The sequence below is a fragment of the Pogona vitticeps genome, chromosome 2 (assembly GCF_051106095.1).
Source record: "Pogona vitticeps strain Pit_001003342236 chromosome 2, PviZW2.1, whole genome shotgun sequence".
Taxonomy (NCBI): Eukaryota; Metazoa; Chordata; class Lepidosauria; order Squamata; family Agamidae; genus Pogona; species Pogona vitticeps.
The window spans coordinates 198,936,750-198,954,205 of record NC_135784.1 but is presented as its reverse complement, the minus strand read 5'-3'; the positions used below and the strand labels follow the sequence as shown (position 1 = coordinate 198,954,205).

Sequence of the window (17,456 nt, the reverse complement as noted above, 5' to 3'; positions counted from 1 at the left end):
ACACTTTGTTTGTTCAGTCGTTTAGTCGTGTCCGACTCTTCGTGGCCCCATGGACCAGAGCACGCCAGGCCCTCCTGTCTTCCACCGCCTCCCGGAGTTGTGTCAAATTCATGTTGGTTGCTTCGATGACACTGTCCAACCATCTCATCCTCGGTCGTCCCCTTCTCCTCTTGCCTTCACACTTTCCCAACATCAAAGTCTTTTCCAATGAGTCTTCTCTTCTCATGAGATGGCCAAAGTACTGGAGCCTCAGCTTCAGGATCTGTCCTTCCAATGAGCACTCGGGGTTGATTTCCTTTAGAATTGATAGGTTTGTTCTCTTTAGAGTCCAGGGAACTCTGAAGAGCCTCCTCCAGCACCACAATTCAAAGGCATCAATTCTTCGGCGGTCAGCTTTCTTTATGGTCCAGCTCTCACTTCCATACAACACTACAGGAAAAACCATAGCTTTGACTATTCGGACTTTTGTTGGCAAGGTGATGTCTCTGCTTTTTAAGATGCTGTCAAGGTTTGTCATTGCTTTCCTCCCAAGAAGCAGGCGTCTTTTAATTTCGGGGCTGCTGTCTCCATCTGCAGTGATCATGGAGCCCAAGAAAGTAAAATCTGTCACTGCCTCCATATCTTCCCCTTCTATTTCCCAGGAGGTGATGGGGCCAGTGGCCATGATCTTAGTTTTTTTGATGTTGAGTTTCAGACCGTTTTTTGCACTCTCGTCTTTCACCCTCATTACAAGGTTCTTTAGTTCCTCCTCACTTTCCGCCATCAGAGTGGTATCATCTGCATATCGGAGGTTGTTGATATTTCTTCCTGCAATCTTAATTCCAGTTTGGGATTCCTCCAGTCCAGCCTTCCGCATGATGTATTCTGCATATAAGTTAAATAAGCAGGGTGACAATATACAGCCTTGTCGTACTCCTTTCCCAATTTTGAACCAATCAGTTGCTCCACATCCAGTTCTAACTGTTGCTTCCTGTCCCACATATAGGTTTCTCAGGAGATGGATAAGGTGGTCAGGCACGCCCATTTCTTTTAGGACTTGCCATACTTTGCTGTGGTCCACACAGTCAAAGGCTTTTGCATAGTAGTCACTAGCATTGTGCAAAAGAAATACATTGATCTGTCCTGAACGGAGGCTGTCTTTTCTTCAAAAACGGCAACAGCAAAACCAAAAACCCACAGCATACAAAGTGCAAACAAAATTTGGATGAGCCAGTTATAGTATTATACAAATGCAAATAACGATTAAGTATTTGTTTATTGGGTGTGCCTTTATGGCACCTCCCCTTCAGACAAAAAGGTTCCCAGAGCACCTTACCAAAAAATGTAAAAAGTGACTCATGACAGGCCTTGCCCTCAGGCTTACAATCTAAAATTTATTACACAGCACACAAAGAATAAAGAATGCAGAGGGAGGAGAGAAAGAAAAAAGTGGTTGAGAACGACGTCAGTGGTCCAATCCTGCTTCAGTACTGGTGGATGTATGAAGAAGGTGTGCCTGGATGGAATAGTGATAGCTGGGGGTGAGAGTCTACTTTGACAAATAATGTGGGAAATGTTCTGGGATTGAGACAGGCAGATTTACATTATTTCCCACTGATTACACAACATGCAAGTCAATGCAAATGAGCCCAGAGTTTCCCCTCCACCAATCTGTTCTTATTTCTCGAAGGCTTTCACAGCCAGGATCCGATGGTTGCTGTAGGTTTTTTGGGCTGTTTGGCTGTGGTTCGGAGGTTTTTCTAATATTTCACCAGTCTCTGTGACCGGCATCTTCAGAGGACAAGGGTTAGAACTGCTGTAGTGTATGGGATAGTTGAGTATTTGTAGCTGTGGGATCAGCTTTATGTCCTTTTCAGGAGATTGGGTAATTTTCCCCCTTCACTACTGCAGGAGTATACCAGATACCTTGCAGTTGTGGCCAGGTATATATTGGGACCACAAAACGCAGCATCCACACCAGAATCAAAGAACATGAAAGACACTGCAGACTAAAACAACTGGAAAAGTCGGGAATAGCTGAACATTCCCTGAAAAATGCTGGACATGAAGTCCTATTTCAAAACACAGAAGTACTGGACAACACCATCAATCATTATTTTAGACTCCACAGGGAAGCCATTGAAATCCACAACATCAGCACAGCTTCAGCAAAAAAGAAGAAAGTCTAAAACTTAAAAATCCTGGCTCCCAGCACTGAAAAATATAGTCTGCAAAAAGGTCAACAAACTCTACCCAGCCACAAGGACCGGGGATCACTGCACACAAAAGACTAGCTAATGACACCCATCAATCACAGTGACAGATCATCTCTGTCCCCTTATCACAACAATGCACCCATAACAAAAAAACAACAACCCTGATCACCATAATCACCCAATCTCCTGAAAAGGACAAAAGTTGATCCCACAGCTGTAAATACTCAACTATCCCACAAAACTGCACCAGAGCACAGAGTTCTGACATCTATCCTCTGAAGATACCAGCCACAGAGACTGGCGCAACGTTAGGAAGAAAAATCTCAGGAACACGGCCAGACAGCCCCAAAAACCTACAACCATATTTATTTATTGTTGCTGTTCTGTGCCATCAAGTTGGAACTGACGTATAGCAACCCTAATAGGACTTTTAAGATAAGAAGTACCTTGTTTCCCCTAAAATAAGACCTAACCTGAAAATAAGCCCTAGTAGGATTTTTCAGGATGCTCGTAATATAAGCCGTACCCCAAAAATAAGCCCCAGTTAAGTGAAATCCTGCCCTCCATTGTTCAGCAATCAGAAGATGACATGACTGTACACAGTATTTGAATAAATGTAGATTGTTGTACATGAAAAAAAATAGAACTTCCCCTGAAAATAAGCCCTAAGGTGTTTTTCTGAGCAAAAATTAATATAAGACCCTGTCTTATTTTGGGGGAAACAGGGTAGTTTTACTAGTTCCAAACCCTCAGTTTCCATGGCTGAGTGGGGATTCGACTCCAGGCCTCCTGAGTCCTAGTCCTCCACTCTATCCACTGGTATCACACAGGGGAACTGGCTGGATTGCTCAATGAGTTAAGTGGTTGGGAAGCTAAGAGCTAGGAATTCCCCCCCCACACACCATCTCAAGCTTATTTAAGTGTGAAATAGGGTAGAGGGGAGAAAAAGTCCCAGAATCTATTTTTAAAAGGTGGGGTTTTTTTGTCATAGATGTAAAAAATGGCCTGTAAGTGCGTGGGAAATGCTAAAGCAGTGGATCCCAACCTTGGGCCTCCAGATGTTCTTGGACTTCAACTCCTAGAAATCTTGGCCAGCAGAGGTGGTGGTGAAAACTTCTGGTTGTTGTAGTCCAAGAACATCTGGAGGCCCAAGGTTGGGGACCGCTGTGCTAAAGGAAGCCACAGGATTCAGATTACAAGAGCTGAGCAGGGCAGTTGAGGAGAAGATTTCTGGGAGTAATATTGTGCTATTTTTTTTTTTTTAAAAAAGAGAGAGGAATTCTCCTCTCCCCGCCGAGGTGCTGGTCAAAGTGAACGTAGAAAGACCGGAAGAACCACACCGCTCTCTTCGTCGAGAGGCGACGTTCTGCGTTAGCGGGCAGGCTTTCGCCGGCGTTGTTCGCTCCCGCCATTGCCTCTTCCCCGGCAGCAGAGGGCGGGAGAGACTCCAGGCAGGGGCAGAGACGGAAGGGCCTTGCTTTCGGCTCAAGGGGGCCGCCTCTTCCTGGGCCACAAGCCGCAGCGGCGCGGCCAGTTAGTTGCTCGTCTCCGGCATTCGGTGGTTCAACCATGGAAGAAGAAGGCGCCCGGTGGTGCTACCGGGGGGATCCCCAGGAGGGGCAGAGCGCTCCTCTCGGTAAGATCCGGGGACGGGTGGGCAGAACTGTATCCACCCATCGTTTTTTGGGTCGCTTTCCTGCTTCCAGCCTTTCTCCCGCGTGGGATATGTTTTGCTCCTTGGCCGCGAGAGAGATCCAGCACGTGGCTAGCGTTAGCAAAACAGATCGAGGGTGGAAGGGGAGCTTTTGTGGATCTCTCCAGGCGCTGGTCATAGGGGGGGAAAGGATCTTTTGCTCGCAAGCGGATGACAGCCGATGCTCCTGCTTATAGGCGACTAAACCGTACACGCATTAAAATATTATTTGAGACGGCGGTGGAGGGTGGGATGTACTAAACGGATGATCACTGAAAGGGATGATCGGGATGATTGCCTGCAGTTCACCTCCAAGCCCCTAGATGTCACTATCTTATCTTTCTGATTTATGTGGGATGATGGGGTTATTAGTGCATATATGTATACCTGGCACTGGTCTCTATGCGTTTCCTGTGGGATGATGGCTGTATCTTTCTGATTTACGTGGGATGATGGGGTTATTAGTGCATATATGTATACCTGGCACTGGTCTCTATGCGTTTCCTGTGGGATGATGGCTGTATCTTTCTGATTTACGTGGGATGATGGGGTTATTAGTGCATATATGTATACCTGGCACTGGTCTCTATGCGTTTCCTGTGGGATGATGGCTGTATCTTTCTGATTTACGTGGGATGATGGGGTTATTAGTGCATATATGTATACCTGGCACTGGTCTCTATGCGTTTCCTGTGGGATGATGGCTGTATCTTTCTGATTTACGTGGGATGATGGGGTTATTAGTGCATATATGTATACCTGGCACTGGCCTCTATGCGTTTCCAGTGGGATGATGGCTGTATCTTTCTGATTTACGTGGGATGATGGGGTTATTAGTGCATATATGTATACCTGGCACTGGCCTCTATGCGTTTCCAGTGGGATGATGGCTGTATCTTTCTGATTTACGTGGGATGATGGGGTTATTAGTGCATATATGTATACCTGGCACTGGCCTCTATGCGTTTCCAGTGGGATGATGGCTGTATCTTTCTGATTTACGTGGGATGATGGGGTTATTAGTGCATATATGTATACCTGGCACTGGCCTCTATGCGTTTCCTGTGGGATGATGGCTGTATCTTTCTGATTTACGTGGGATGATGGGGTTATTAGTGCATATATGTATACCTGGCACTGGCCTCTATGCGTTTCCTGTGGGATGATGGCTGTATCTTTCTGATTTACGTGGGATGATGGGGTTATTAGTGCATATATGTATACCTGGCACTGGCCTCTATGCGTTTCCAGTGGGATGATGGCTGTATCTTTCTGATTTACGTGGGATGATGGGGTTATTAGTGCATATATGTATACCTGGGACTGGCCTCTATGCGTTTCCTGTGGGATGATGGCTGTATCTTTCTGATTTACGTGGGATGATGGGGTTATTAGTGCATATATGTATACCTGGCACTGGCCTCTATGCGTTTCCAGTGGGATGATGGCTGTATCTTTCTGATTTACGTGGGATGATGGGGTTATTAGTGCATATATGTATACCTGGCACTGGCCTCTATGCGTTTCCAGTGGGATGATGGCTGTATCTTTCTGATTTACGTGGGATGATGGGGTTATTAGTGCATATATGTATACCTGGCACTGGCCTCTATGCGTTTCCAGTGGGATGATGGCTGTATCTTTCTGATTTACGTGGGATGATGGGGTTATTAGTGCATATATGTATACCTGGCACTGGCCTCTATGCGTTTCCAGTGGGATGATGGCTGTATCTTTCTGATTTACGTGGGATGATGGGGTTATTAGTGCATATATGTATACCTGGCACTGGCCTCTATGCGTTTCCAGTGGGCTGATGGCTGTATCTTTCTGATTTACGTGGGATGATGGGGTTATTAGTGCATATATGTATACCTGGCACTGGCCTCTATGCGTTTCCTGTGGGATGATGGCTGTATCTTTCTGATTTACGTGGGATGATGGGGTTATTAGTGCATATATGTATACCTGGCACTGGCCTCTATGCGTTTCCAGTGGGATGATGGCTGTATCTTTCTGATTTACGTGGGATGATGGGGTTATTAGTGCATATATGTATACCTGGCACTGGCCTCTATGCGTTTCCAGTGGGATGATGGCTGTATCTTTCTGATTTACGTGGGATGATGGGGTTATTAGTGCATATATGTATACCTGGGACTGGCCTCTATGCGTTTCCAGTGGGATGATGGCTGTATCTTTTTGATTTACGTGGGATGATGGGGTTATTAGTGCATATATGTATACCTGGCACTGGCCTCTATGCGTTTCCAGTGGGATGATGGCTGTATCTTTCTGATTTACGTGGGATGATGGGGTTATTAGTGCATATATGTATACCTGGGACTGGCCTCTATGCGTTTCCTGTGGGATGATGGCTGTATCTTTCTGATTTACGTGGGATGATGGGGTTATTAGTGCATATATGTATACCTGGCACTGGTCTCTATGCGTTTCCTGTGGGATGATGGCTGTATCTTTCTGATTTACGTGGGATGATGGGGTTATTAGTGCATATATGTATACCTGGCACTGGCCTCTATGCGTTTCCAGTGGGATGATGGCTGTATCTTTCTGATTTACGTGGGATGATGGGGTTATTAGTGCATATATGTATACCTGGCACTGGCCTCTATGCGTTTCCAGTGGGATGATGGCTGTATCTTTCTGATTTACGTGGGATGATGGGGTTATTAGTGCATATATGTATACCTGGCACTGGCCTCTATGCGTTTCCTGTGGGATGATGGCTGTATCTTTCTGATTTACGTGGGATGATGGGGTTATTAGTGCATATATGTATACCTGGCACTGGCCTCTATGCGTTTCCTGTGGGATGATGGCTGTATCTTTCTGATTTACGTGGGATGATGGGGTTATTAGTGCATATATGTATACCTGGCACTGGCCTCTATGCGTTTCCAGTGGGATGATGGCTGTATCTTTCTGATTTACGTGGGATGATGGGGTTATTAGTGCATATATGTATACCTGGCACTGGCCTCTATGCGTTTCCAGTGGGATGATGGCTGTATCTTTCTGATTTACGTGGGATGATGGGGTTATTAGTGCATATATGTATACCTGGCACTGGCCTCTATGCGTTTCCTGTGGGATGATGGCTGTATCTTTCTGATTTACGTGGGATGATGGGGTTATTAGTGCATATATGTATACCTGGCACTGGCCTCTATGCGTTTCCTGTGGGATGATGGCTGTATCTTTCTGATTTACGTGGGATGATGGGGTTATTAGTGCATATATGTATACCTGGCACTGGCCTCTATGCGTTTCCTGTGGGATGATGGCTGTATCTTTCTGATTTACGTGGGATGATGGGGTTATTAGTGCATATATGTATACCTGGCACTGGCCTCTATGCGTTTCCAGTGGGATGATGGCTGTATCTTTCTGATTTACGTGGGATGATGGGGTTATTAGTGCATATATGTATACCTGGCACTGGCCTCTATGCGTTTCCAGTGGGATGATGGCTGTATCTTTCTGATTTACGTGGGATGATGGGGTTATTAGTGCATATATGTATACCTGGCACTGGCCTCTATGCGTTTCCAGTGGGATGATGGCTGTATCTTTCTGATTTACGTGGGATGATGGGGTAAATAATTTCAACACTATATGGAACTTCAATTTCTTCTGCTAACACATTGGACTATTTAGAATAGTATATATTTCTTGAGAAAATGAAATAGTCATTTGTGTGACTGAAATGCATTTATAGTGGGTAAAGTAGTCCAGGCCATAAACATTGTTGGCTAGTGTGTGTAATGTGGTCTACTATAGGCTTCATATTTGTAAAAAGTGGGGGGGGGTAGTCTCATTGGTGGTCCAAGATATCGCCGTAGTGTATGGAGGTCTTTAATATAGTATAACATGTTTAAGGCTGGGTCCACACTGGAGTTTCCAAGTTCTGCTTAGCTGTTCCGTCTGAAACAGCTGAGTGGCACTTTATGGACCTATTTTTTTTATTTTCATCCTTATGCACACACAACAGAAGGGACACCCATAGACTTCTATGAGGATTCCATAAATGTCTGTAAAATTCTGTTAATTTTGAGCATAAAAAAATAAAAATAAGGTTTTTTTTTTAGGTATTAAAACCATAGTGTACCAAAAACTACACATATTTGGTTTCACTTGAATAGTATCAACCTGCACAATAAAAGACAACTTGTCATTTATACGAACTATGAACTCCAAAAAAAGTAACCACTCTCAAAAATTGCATAATTGCATTTTTTTTCCACATTTTACCCCACATAGTAATTTTTTACTGATTTCTTAGTACATTACAGGCTAAAATAAACAATGTGAACACAAAGTACAAGCACAAAAAACAAACCCTTAAGCCCTTTTGGTCGTAGACCAAAAAAATAAATAAATATTATGTTCTTGAAAGGCGAGGATGAAAAAACGAACACTCAGAAAAAAACAAATGTATCAGGAAGGGGTTAAAGTGTCCCCACTGCTCATGATCATCTGTCATCTACATAGATGTATACATACACACATGTAACCACACAAATATGCTCCGATATACTGTATACACCCCCAAATGCAACTGAGTAATCCACAAGCAAAAAATTGGTACAAACTTTTTTTTTAATACTGTTTAAGAATAAAATAACAAAGCAAGTAATTAGTGAGATGTAGTACAATCTCTATCAAGTGGTGGGAGGTAAGCTTTTCCTGTATAAACATTTTATGTAAACCAATTTTTAAGAAGGTATTTTATCTCTTTTGCATTGTAAGCATATATAATATGTTGGTATTCTTCCTTTTGATGCTTCACATTTTTGGTGATACCACTTTCGACATATGACACAAAAAATTTGTTTCTCTTCGTGTTCTAAGTCTAGAAAACAATGGCTTGATGAGCACATTGTCCAACCTTCTGCACTGCCATAGTGGGATGCAAAATTTCTTATGTCCTCTTCTGTATTTCTTTCCATTAGTTGTATCATGGGTGGATTATAAGTTAACATTTTTTGTGATATTCTTTGGTGTATTTTTTCTCCTTTTTTTTCCATGTGCTGGTAATCCAGTAGTTTCACCACTTCATCTAGCCACTTTCGCACTTTTAAACTGTCAAAATTTTTTATATATTGAAGTCCATTACATATGCTATATGTGTGGATTAAAACGTGTAATCCACAGTCATAGGCATTGTTTTGTTTTGGGCAGTCTGCACTTACTATCCAGGTCCATTCAGTCTCTAGATACTGTACATTTGAACATAAAGCATAAATGCCATAAAGTATTTTTTGTATTATTTGGCAATACTTGTCATATGCATTGTTTGACAATGAATCCAGTATTATTACTTTCTTCTGGCGAAGATCAGCAACAGCTAAAAGCCAATGTACCCCTCCACCATACAAAGATAGGTCTGTATTTATAGGAAAAAGTAAGGCATCAAAGTTTAAAAGGGACATATGATCTGCCAGTTTTAAAAAAGGCAAGTACCCTCCATTGGCCACAGCATGGAAATAATGGGTTGGCACAGCAAAACAACAGCTGGAAAGAGCAGATGACTTTATAATGTTTATTAATGCAGAGTCTAAAATGTCTCCTTCCAGCCAAGCCTGGGGTTTTAGACATGGTGTGCGGATGTCAAAGTCGCCTTCAATATTGTGCCAGGGATAATTCTCTTTCTGAATGTTTATCTTCTTTGGGGTACTTGTGTTTTTTGGACATGGGAAATCCTCAACAATTAAATCAACAGAATTACTTTCTGATGACAACTCTATAATGGATGTTTCTTCTTTTGTGGCAAATTGTGTACTACGTGCAAGCATTGAATCAGGCGCTGGTTCTGTTATATATGCATAATCTTCTTTGCGTGGTTTTTTGCGACCTGATTTTCCCTCACAGCGCTTTTTTCTTGCTTGTTTTCTTAATGTTGATAGGCAGTATGAAAAAGTGTCTTGTATAAAAATTCCAGTAGCTTTTTGCACAGCGATTATATGAAAGCAGAGACCAGAGCTTTTACATGAGCAACTTGGCTTTGGGGATAAAAAGACAGAATGCACTTCTTTTTTAAAAGGATTTTTAACTATAAACACCTGAAACTGTGTATTCAGAGAAACTAAATTTCTTTCTATACATAAATTGGCTATGGAAGTCTGTGTCATTCTTTGACATGATTGTTTATTTATAGTTGGTGTTGTATCCGGATTCTGTGATTTTACCTTAAAAACAATTTTTTCTATGGGTAAGTAGTCTGGAAACTGTGTATGTTCTGTTGGCCTTTTCAAAAGATCTTGAAATGTAGCTTTTAGTCTAAATTTTCCAAGGCCATATTGAGCCCTTTCGAACTCATACAAATAAAATGTCTGTAGATGTTCAAAACAAAGTAGAATGCTGTCCAACGGTAGTTCCTTCCAATCAGTTGCATCCTTTAAAATGCGATTCATACTTTCACTGACATTATTGGTTGATGTTTTGTTCTTAAATGCATGAAACTGTTTGGTATAAAACCTGCTTGAAAATTGAAACATTGGCTCATGTAGGTATTTTTCAAAATAATTGCTAAAAGACTCAGACCACAGTATTCTAAATTGCTCATATTTAATTACCCACTCTTCTTTGCTCTCTGCATTTCGTAACTGTTCAATGTGATCTTTTAAAACTTTGATGTCGTCTTTTTTTCCACCAGCACGTTTTACCCAAAATTCAACATCTTTTAGGATGTGATTTCCACACAAAACTAGTGGAATGTTGGGTAAAACTTTATTGAATGCACTAATTATTCCTTTTTCACGATCAGTTACCACAGGAATATGTTTAATGCTGCTCAGGTCTAGACTAGGTGAAAGTTCACTTATAAATTTTTCATGGTGTTTTTGAAATTTCCGTTCATGAATCATAAACGCAACAGGAAAAATTGGATCATTTTGTAAAATAGTATTTCTTAGTACAAAACTAGAAACATAGAAGTCACCAAGGTTGAATGTTGTATCATAGGAAATCATCTGATTAGTTGTTGGATCATTTTGTGCCATGGTTAAAAGGTCTTTTGCTAGATCTGTTATTTCCTTTTTCCATGCTAATACAACAAGATCTGGAAAAAAATTAATAATTCGAATAAATTCTATTTGGTAAGCAAGCTGTAGTGTTGCAAACAAATCATCTTTATTCCTCTTCTTAAGGTCTTCAGAGTATTTTAGATTTTGAATCTGTTTCAAATCTCTGGGACGGTTTACTGCAATTCTCGCATTATCTCCTTCTGCAGACGCTTTACTGTGCATCTCAGAATATATTTTTTTAGGAGCATTATGTTTAATACACTCTAACCTTCCTTCCACAAATAATGATGGTGTTGATGGTATAAATGGTCGGAAAGATTTCGCATTACCATGTTGAGTAGGGTGATAAAGTGAATGATCGCCAAGATAATGAATTATTACAATGTTTTTCTTTGGTCCCGTGATATATTTCCATACATTTTTCTTGAACGACAAAATACATTTTTTTCCTCTGCCATTAGGATCCTTTATTGCAAAATACCTAGAAAACAAATGCGTAAAATACAGTTTAAAACTGAGCAAAACGTCTTTAATGATTATCAACATAAAAAAAATGTAATAAACAAAATAAACATAATAATAATAATAATAATAATAATAATAATAATAATAATAATAATAATAATAATAATAATAATAATAATAATAATAATAATAATAATAATAATAATAATAATAATAATAATAATAATAATGTACACTGAGGCAGTGTTCACACGGAATTTTGCTTGTTGTTGCACAATATGTGCTGGTACACCGCAAAAAAAGGCCCATGATGGAGCCGATGGGATTTGGGCTACATGTGCTTTTGTTTTGTAGAACACACGGTTTCTGGGCGTCACAGCATACATTGGAGAACAGGCAGAGTCTAATGGATTAAACTAACCAAGCTGCTATTGCAGTTCTTGCATTAGTTTGCAAAAGGGACAGGTGTTTGTAGGACCCTTCCTAACAGGGACAACATAGAGCTCAGTGAAAGGGTTTGCCTTAAAAAGAGGAGCTCATGACGCCTATATTGAACTTTTGCCAGTCAGTAAGCTGGTTTTACATATTGCTGCAATATATGCTTATAGCGACACACTGCTAAATGTACCAAGATATAAGCATGTATTGCAGCAGTATGTAACACCAGCTCACCAACTGGCAAAAGTGAATGAATGGGGCTCATGGCACCTACATTTAAGTCGAACCCTTTCACCGAGCGCCAAGGTGTCCCCATTTGGAAGGGTCCTACAAAAACCTGTACCTTTCCAGCACTAATGCAAAAGCAGCCACAATGGAAGGAGCGTTCAAAACCACCATGGAGACCGTATATGTGTGTGTGTGTGTGTGTGTGTGTGTGTGTGTGTGTGTATATACACAAGTTAACCCGTGCAGGATACTCGTGCATTCTAGTCAAATCAAGCTACTTAAGATGTTAAAAAGGTTCTTGTCATGCGCTTCGGCCTAGCCCAGGCCTCCTCAGGGGAAGTGAGTTACTTCCCGAGGCAAGAGCCCTTTTTTAACATGCCCTTTCTGATGCTGCCACCTGCTGGCTGTCAGAGGTAGTTTTGGCCACAGCCACACACACACACACACACACACACACACACACACACCACTGGGATTATATATATATAATTATAATTATATATATATATAATTAACAAAAGGATACTATTGTAACTAACATAAAAAGATTACACTAAGTGTACTTACGCTTTGTATAGTTGCATTTCAATAAACCATTTTCGCTGCTTGTTGTTTCCACGTGAGATCCATCTGTACTGGTCCCTTGAATAGTCATTCTTGTGTAGGCTTTCCAGAGCCACAAAAATGTAGACTTCTCCTCCTTTTGGAGCCACTGGTGGTTGGTGCATGACACATTCACCAGATATATCATTTTTGAATACTTTTTCAATAAGATCAGAAATGTATTCATATGTGAGTTCTTCTTGAAGATGTTGTAAAAATGGTCTATTGGCCATGATGAAAAATTCCAAAGACCAGTTTTCAGCAGTAACAAATACTCAAGTAGCTGGAGTTATGAGCACCTTCAAAGATCTCAGAGGTCCAACAGATCTGACTTACCTCTGCATCACACAGGGTTTTATGCTTTCAATTAAATGTATCTTCTTTGCATCTCACAGAAAGGACATGTGACCAGATTGTTGTATATTGGTAAAGATACATGGAGGTCATAAACAGGTCAGAATAATTAACAGAAATTATCAAGAGGTAGACAAAGATAAGAAGAGAGAATCCCCCACAAAGAACTTGATATACTTTAATAATGCTTAGGCTGGGTCCACACTGGTGTTTACAAAGTCTGCAGAGCTTTTCCATCCAGAACAGCTCAGCGGACTGAATGGGCATATTTCTTCCGTCTGCATGTGTATACAGACTGAACAAACGTGACCTCTGTAGACTTCTTTGGGGGTTCTGTAAGTCCATAAAATTTTGTTATTTTTAAATGGAATAAAAAATGTGTCATGCAATATTTTTTTTTCCTTCAGAATGAGGGGGGTGGGGGGGGGTGTCTGCAAGGGGACAGAGCCTAACAAGGGATTCAAAAATGGTTGCATACAATGTCTAATGTTGGCCATACATCAGACTAAGGCCAAGTCCACACTAGGTCCGTGCAGCCTCCGTTCGGGCTGCACGGACCTAGCCGGAACATAGACGGAGAATGCAGCAATTCTTCCGTCGATGTTCCGTACAAGCCTAACCATAGGCTTGAACGGAACATCGGCGGAAGAATGCTCCGTCGGTGTTCTGTCTACATTCCGTGCTAGGTCCGTGCAGCACGAACGGAGGCTGCACGGACCTAGTGTGGACTTAGCCTCACTTAACCACAACCCTCCAAACTTTCATCCATCAAACCTGTTTGTCCAACTAAAACAGCGCGGCATAAATCTAACCAACTCTTCATCAGACAAGCCAACCTGCTGACCTTCTGTCCAACTTGAGATATCACCGGAGTAGGCTGGATTCACACTGCTCTATTGTCCCCCATGGGATTGCTGTGGCTTTCTTACAGCATCTGTTAGGGTACTGTCTGACACCTTTTAGTGTGGTATCCTAATGGATACAGTGAAATAGTTGCAAAAACACTGTATGAACTTCTTCTGCATGGTTTCAATAAATAATTTTTCTCAAAGACTGGCTATACTGAATAATTCCAGCAGAACCACAACTTCCAGCATCACAAACTGTCCATAATAGATAAAACAATAAACTAGATCTGTTAGTTTGAACTCTAATGCTGGCCATACACTAGGATGACATCATGCATCGTGTGGTCACAGTATATTTTTATGTAAGATGTTGTTTAAATGCGCACTCCCGCTCGACGTTCGTTGAATCTTATGTTCCTTCTATTTGACCATAAGATCCATCAATTTTCTTTGCACATCACGTGCGCATTGAGTGTGCCAGAATGTGCATTGGTAAATATAGGAGGAGTCAAATGGGAGTTGGTCCTGCAGCGAGTCATCCCAGTATATGGTTAGGGTAACCCTAACCACAAACCTTTAAAGGTTAATTTCATAATATCGATGATAGGACACTCGACAGTCAGAATATTACCCTTGTGGAGGTTGACCTTGCAGAACAGACGATCTTCTGCAAGTCGATCATTTTATATAGTCAATCTTGCACAAGAGCCGATGTTCTGCTTGTCGACTTTCCACAGTTGACCTAAGGAGAATTGACCTACTGGCCATAGACGGCCAGATCCCCAATAAACTAACCTGTCACCCTTGAGAGTAAATCAGCTATTACAGACAAAACTGGTTGTGGTACAATAGGTCTCAGCTTGCCTTCACAGACAGGTGATGCAGGGTTACAGGTTCTATCACAGTATGTGCCTAAAGTAAGGGTGCGCTGTACTGATACCTGGATTATCAACACAGCAGTTCCAGCTGTTTAATCGATGGCCGTTAGGTTAACTGTGAAAGTTTGACGGGCATGAGGTCAACTCATGTGGAAGGTTGAATTATGGTTATGGGTTGTAGTTGGAGTTAAGATTAGGGGTTAAACATAGGGTTTATTGTTAGGGTTAGGTTTTGGGCCTACGGTTTGGGTTTAGGGTTATTTCATTTTTTAAATATTGTGTTTTAATTCTGTTTTGTTTTTAGCCCCATTATGGGACTAGATTAGACTATGCGACCGCTTGATAGCAATACTGCATTACAATATACTAATTACAATATACTACCTATAAACAACTGACCAATACGGTCAAATATATGGGCCAATATGTCAAACTAGATCATATGCACTAAAAAAAAGACATAAACTACAGCCTTTATTAAAAATGATACATTTTATTAAATATTAAATAAACAGACAATAAACAGACAAAAATAAAAAACCCGATAATGGATGCAGACAAATGCTGGGCTGATATGCAAATTACACAATCCTTATTGCATAGTGATCAATAAGCAATCACAAAAAATACAACAAAGTAACAATATAAATAATCAATATAATAAATTATATCTTATAACCTCTAGTTTAATCCACTGGGGTTATTGGGGAAGCCTGTCCTAGGTGTCTGGTACCCTTTAAAGCTAAACTGTGCTGCTGCTGTACACTGCTGGCTACGCTGTAACCTGAGTACACTATGGGGAGATATCAGATACAGACTTCAGCTGTAGTCTTATCCTTTCCTGCTATGTCTAGCACCTGGCCATTGGAGCCGGCCACAGAACAGCCAGAACTAAGGCAGGTGAAAGCACCTGATAAGCTGCAAACAAATAATACTCCTTATATAAAATAAACATAGCAGCTGTGCTGTGAATGGTAACAGGCAAGTCATGAGCTCCATACTAAAAAAAAAAAAAAGAATTGCTTTGAACACAATTGCTACTTTTTTGGCAAGTAGCTGTTTCTATGACCTATTTGTGTGCTTACATTCCTTCATTTATTTATTTTCTTTTATACTGGGATTACATGTTTGATGGGTCCATAACAGATTACCAGTTTTCCATATATTTATGGGTTCAACATATATTTGCTGTTCTGGAACGAATTAATATTCCATGTTGAGGGACCACTAAAAAAATAAAGCCATCATCCCACTGGAAACGCATAGAGACCAGTGCCAGGTATACATATATGCACTAATAACCCCATCATCCCACGTAAATCAGAAAGATACAGCCATCATCCCACAGGAAACGCGTAGAGACCAGTGCCAGGTATACATATATGCACTAATAACCCCATCATCCCACGTAAATCAGAAAGATACAGCCATCATCCCACAGGAAACGCATAGAGACCAGTGCCAGGTATACATATATGCACTAATAACCCCATCATCCCACGTAAATCAGAAAGATACAGCCATCATCCCACAGGAAACGCATAGAGGCCAGTGCCAGGTATACATATATGCACTAATAACCCCATCATCCCACGTAAATCAGAAAGATACAGCCATCATCCCACAGGAAACGCGTAGAGGCCAGTGCCAGGTATACATATATGCACTAATAACCCCATCATCCCACGTAAATCAGAAAGATACAGCCATCATCCCACTGGAAACGCATAGAGGCCAGTGCCAGGTATACATATATGCACTAATAACCCCATCATCCCACGTAAATCAGAAAGATACAGCCATCATCCCACAGGAAACGCATAGAGGCCAGTGCCAGGTATACATATATGCACTAATAACCCCATCATCCCACGTAAATCAGAAAGATACAGCCATCATCCCACAGGAAACGCATAGAGGCCAGTGCCAGGTATACATATATGCACTAATAACCCCATCATCCCACGTAAATCAGAAAGATACAGCCATCATCCCACTGGAAACGCATAGAGGCCAGTGCCAGGTATACATATATGCACTAATAACCCCATCATCCCACGTAAATCAGAAAGATACAGCCATCATCCCACAGGAAACGCATAGAGGCCAGTGCCAGGTATACATATATGCACTAATAACCCCATCATCCCACGTAAATCAGAAAGATACAGCCATCATCCCACAGGAAACGCATAGAGGCCAGTGCCAGGTATACATATATGCACTAATAACCCCATCATCCCACGTAAATCAGAAAGATACAGCCATCATCCCACTGGAAACGCATAGAGGCCAGTGCCAGGTATACATATATGCACTAATAACCCCATCATCCCACGTAAATCAGAAAGATACAGCCATCATCCCACAGGAAACGCATAGAGGCCAGTGCCAGGTATACATATATGCACTAATAACCCCATCATCCCACGTAAATCAGAAAGATACAGCCATCATCCCACAGGAAACGCATAGAGGCCAGTGCCAGGTATACATATATGCACTAATAACCCCATCATCCCACGTAAATCAGAAAGATACAGCCATCATCCCACTGGAAACGCATAGAGGCCAGTGCCAGGTATACATATATGCACTAATAACCCCATCATCCCACGTAAATCAGAAAGATACAGCCATCATCCCACAGGAAACGCATAGAGACCAGTCCCAGGTATACATATATGCACTAATAACCCCATCAT

The 17,456-nt window shown here is 41.4% G+C and overlaps 1 protein-coding gene across 1 annotated transcript in view; it reads left to right on the top strand.

Moving 5' to 3' along the window:
* The first annotated feature begins 3,618 nt into the window (after window positions 1-3,618).
* POLR1E (RNA polymerase I subunit E) overlaps window positions 3,619-17,456 on the top strand; it is a 33,421-nt gene continuing 19,583 nt past the window's right edge. Inside the window, exon 1 of the mRNA XM_072991913.2 lies at window positions 3,619-3,831. Coding sequence (XP_072848014.2) covers window positions 3,765-3,831 — 67 coding nt within the window. The 5' untranslated portion in view covers window positions 3,619-3,764. The remainder of the gene's footprint in view (window positions 3,832-17,456) is intronic.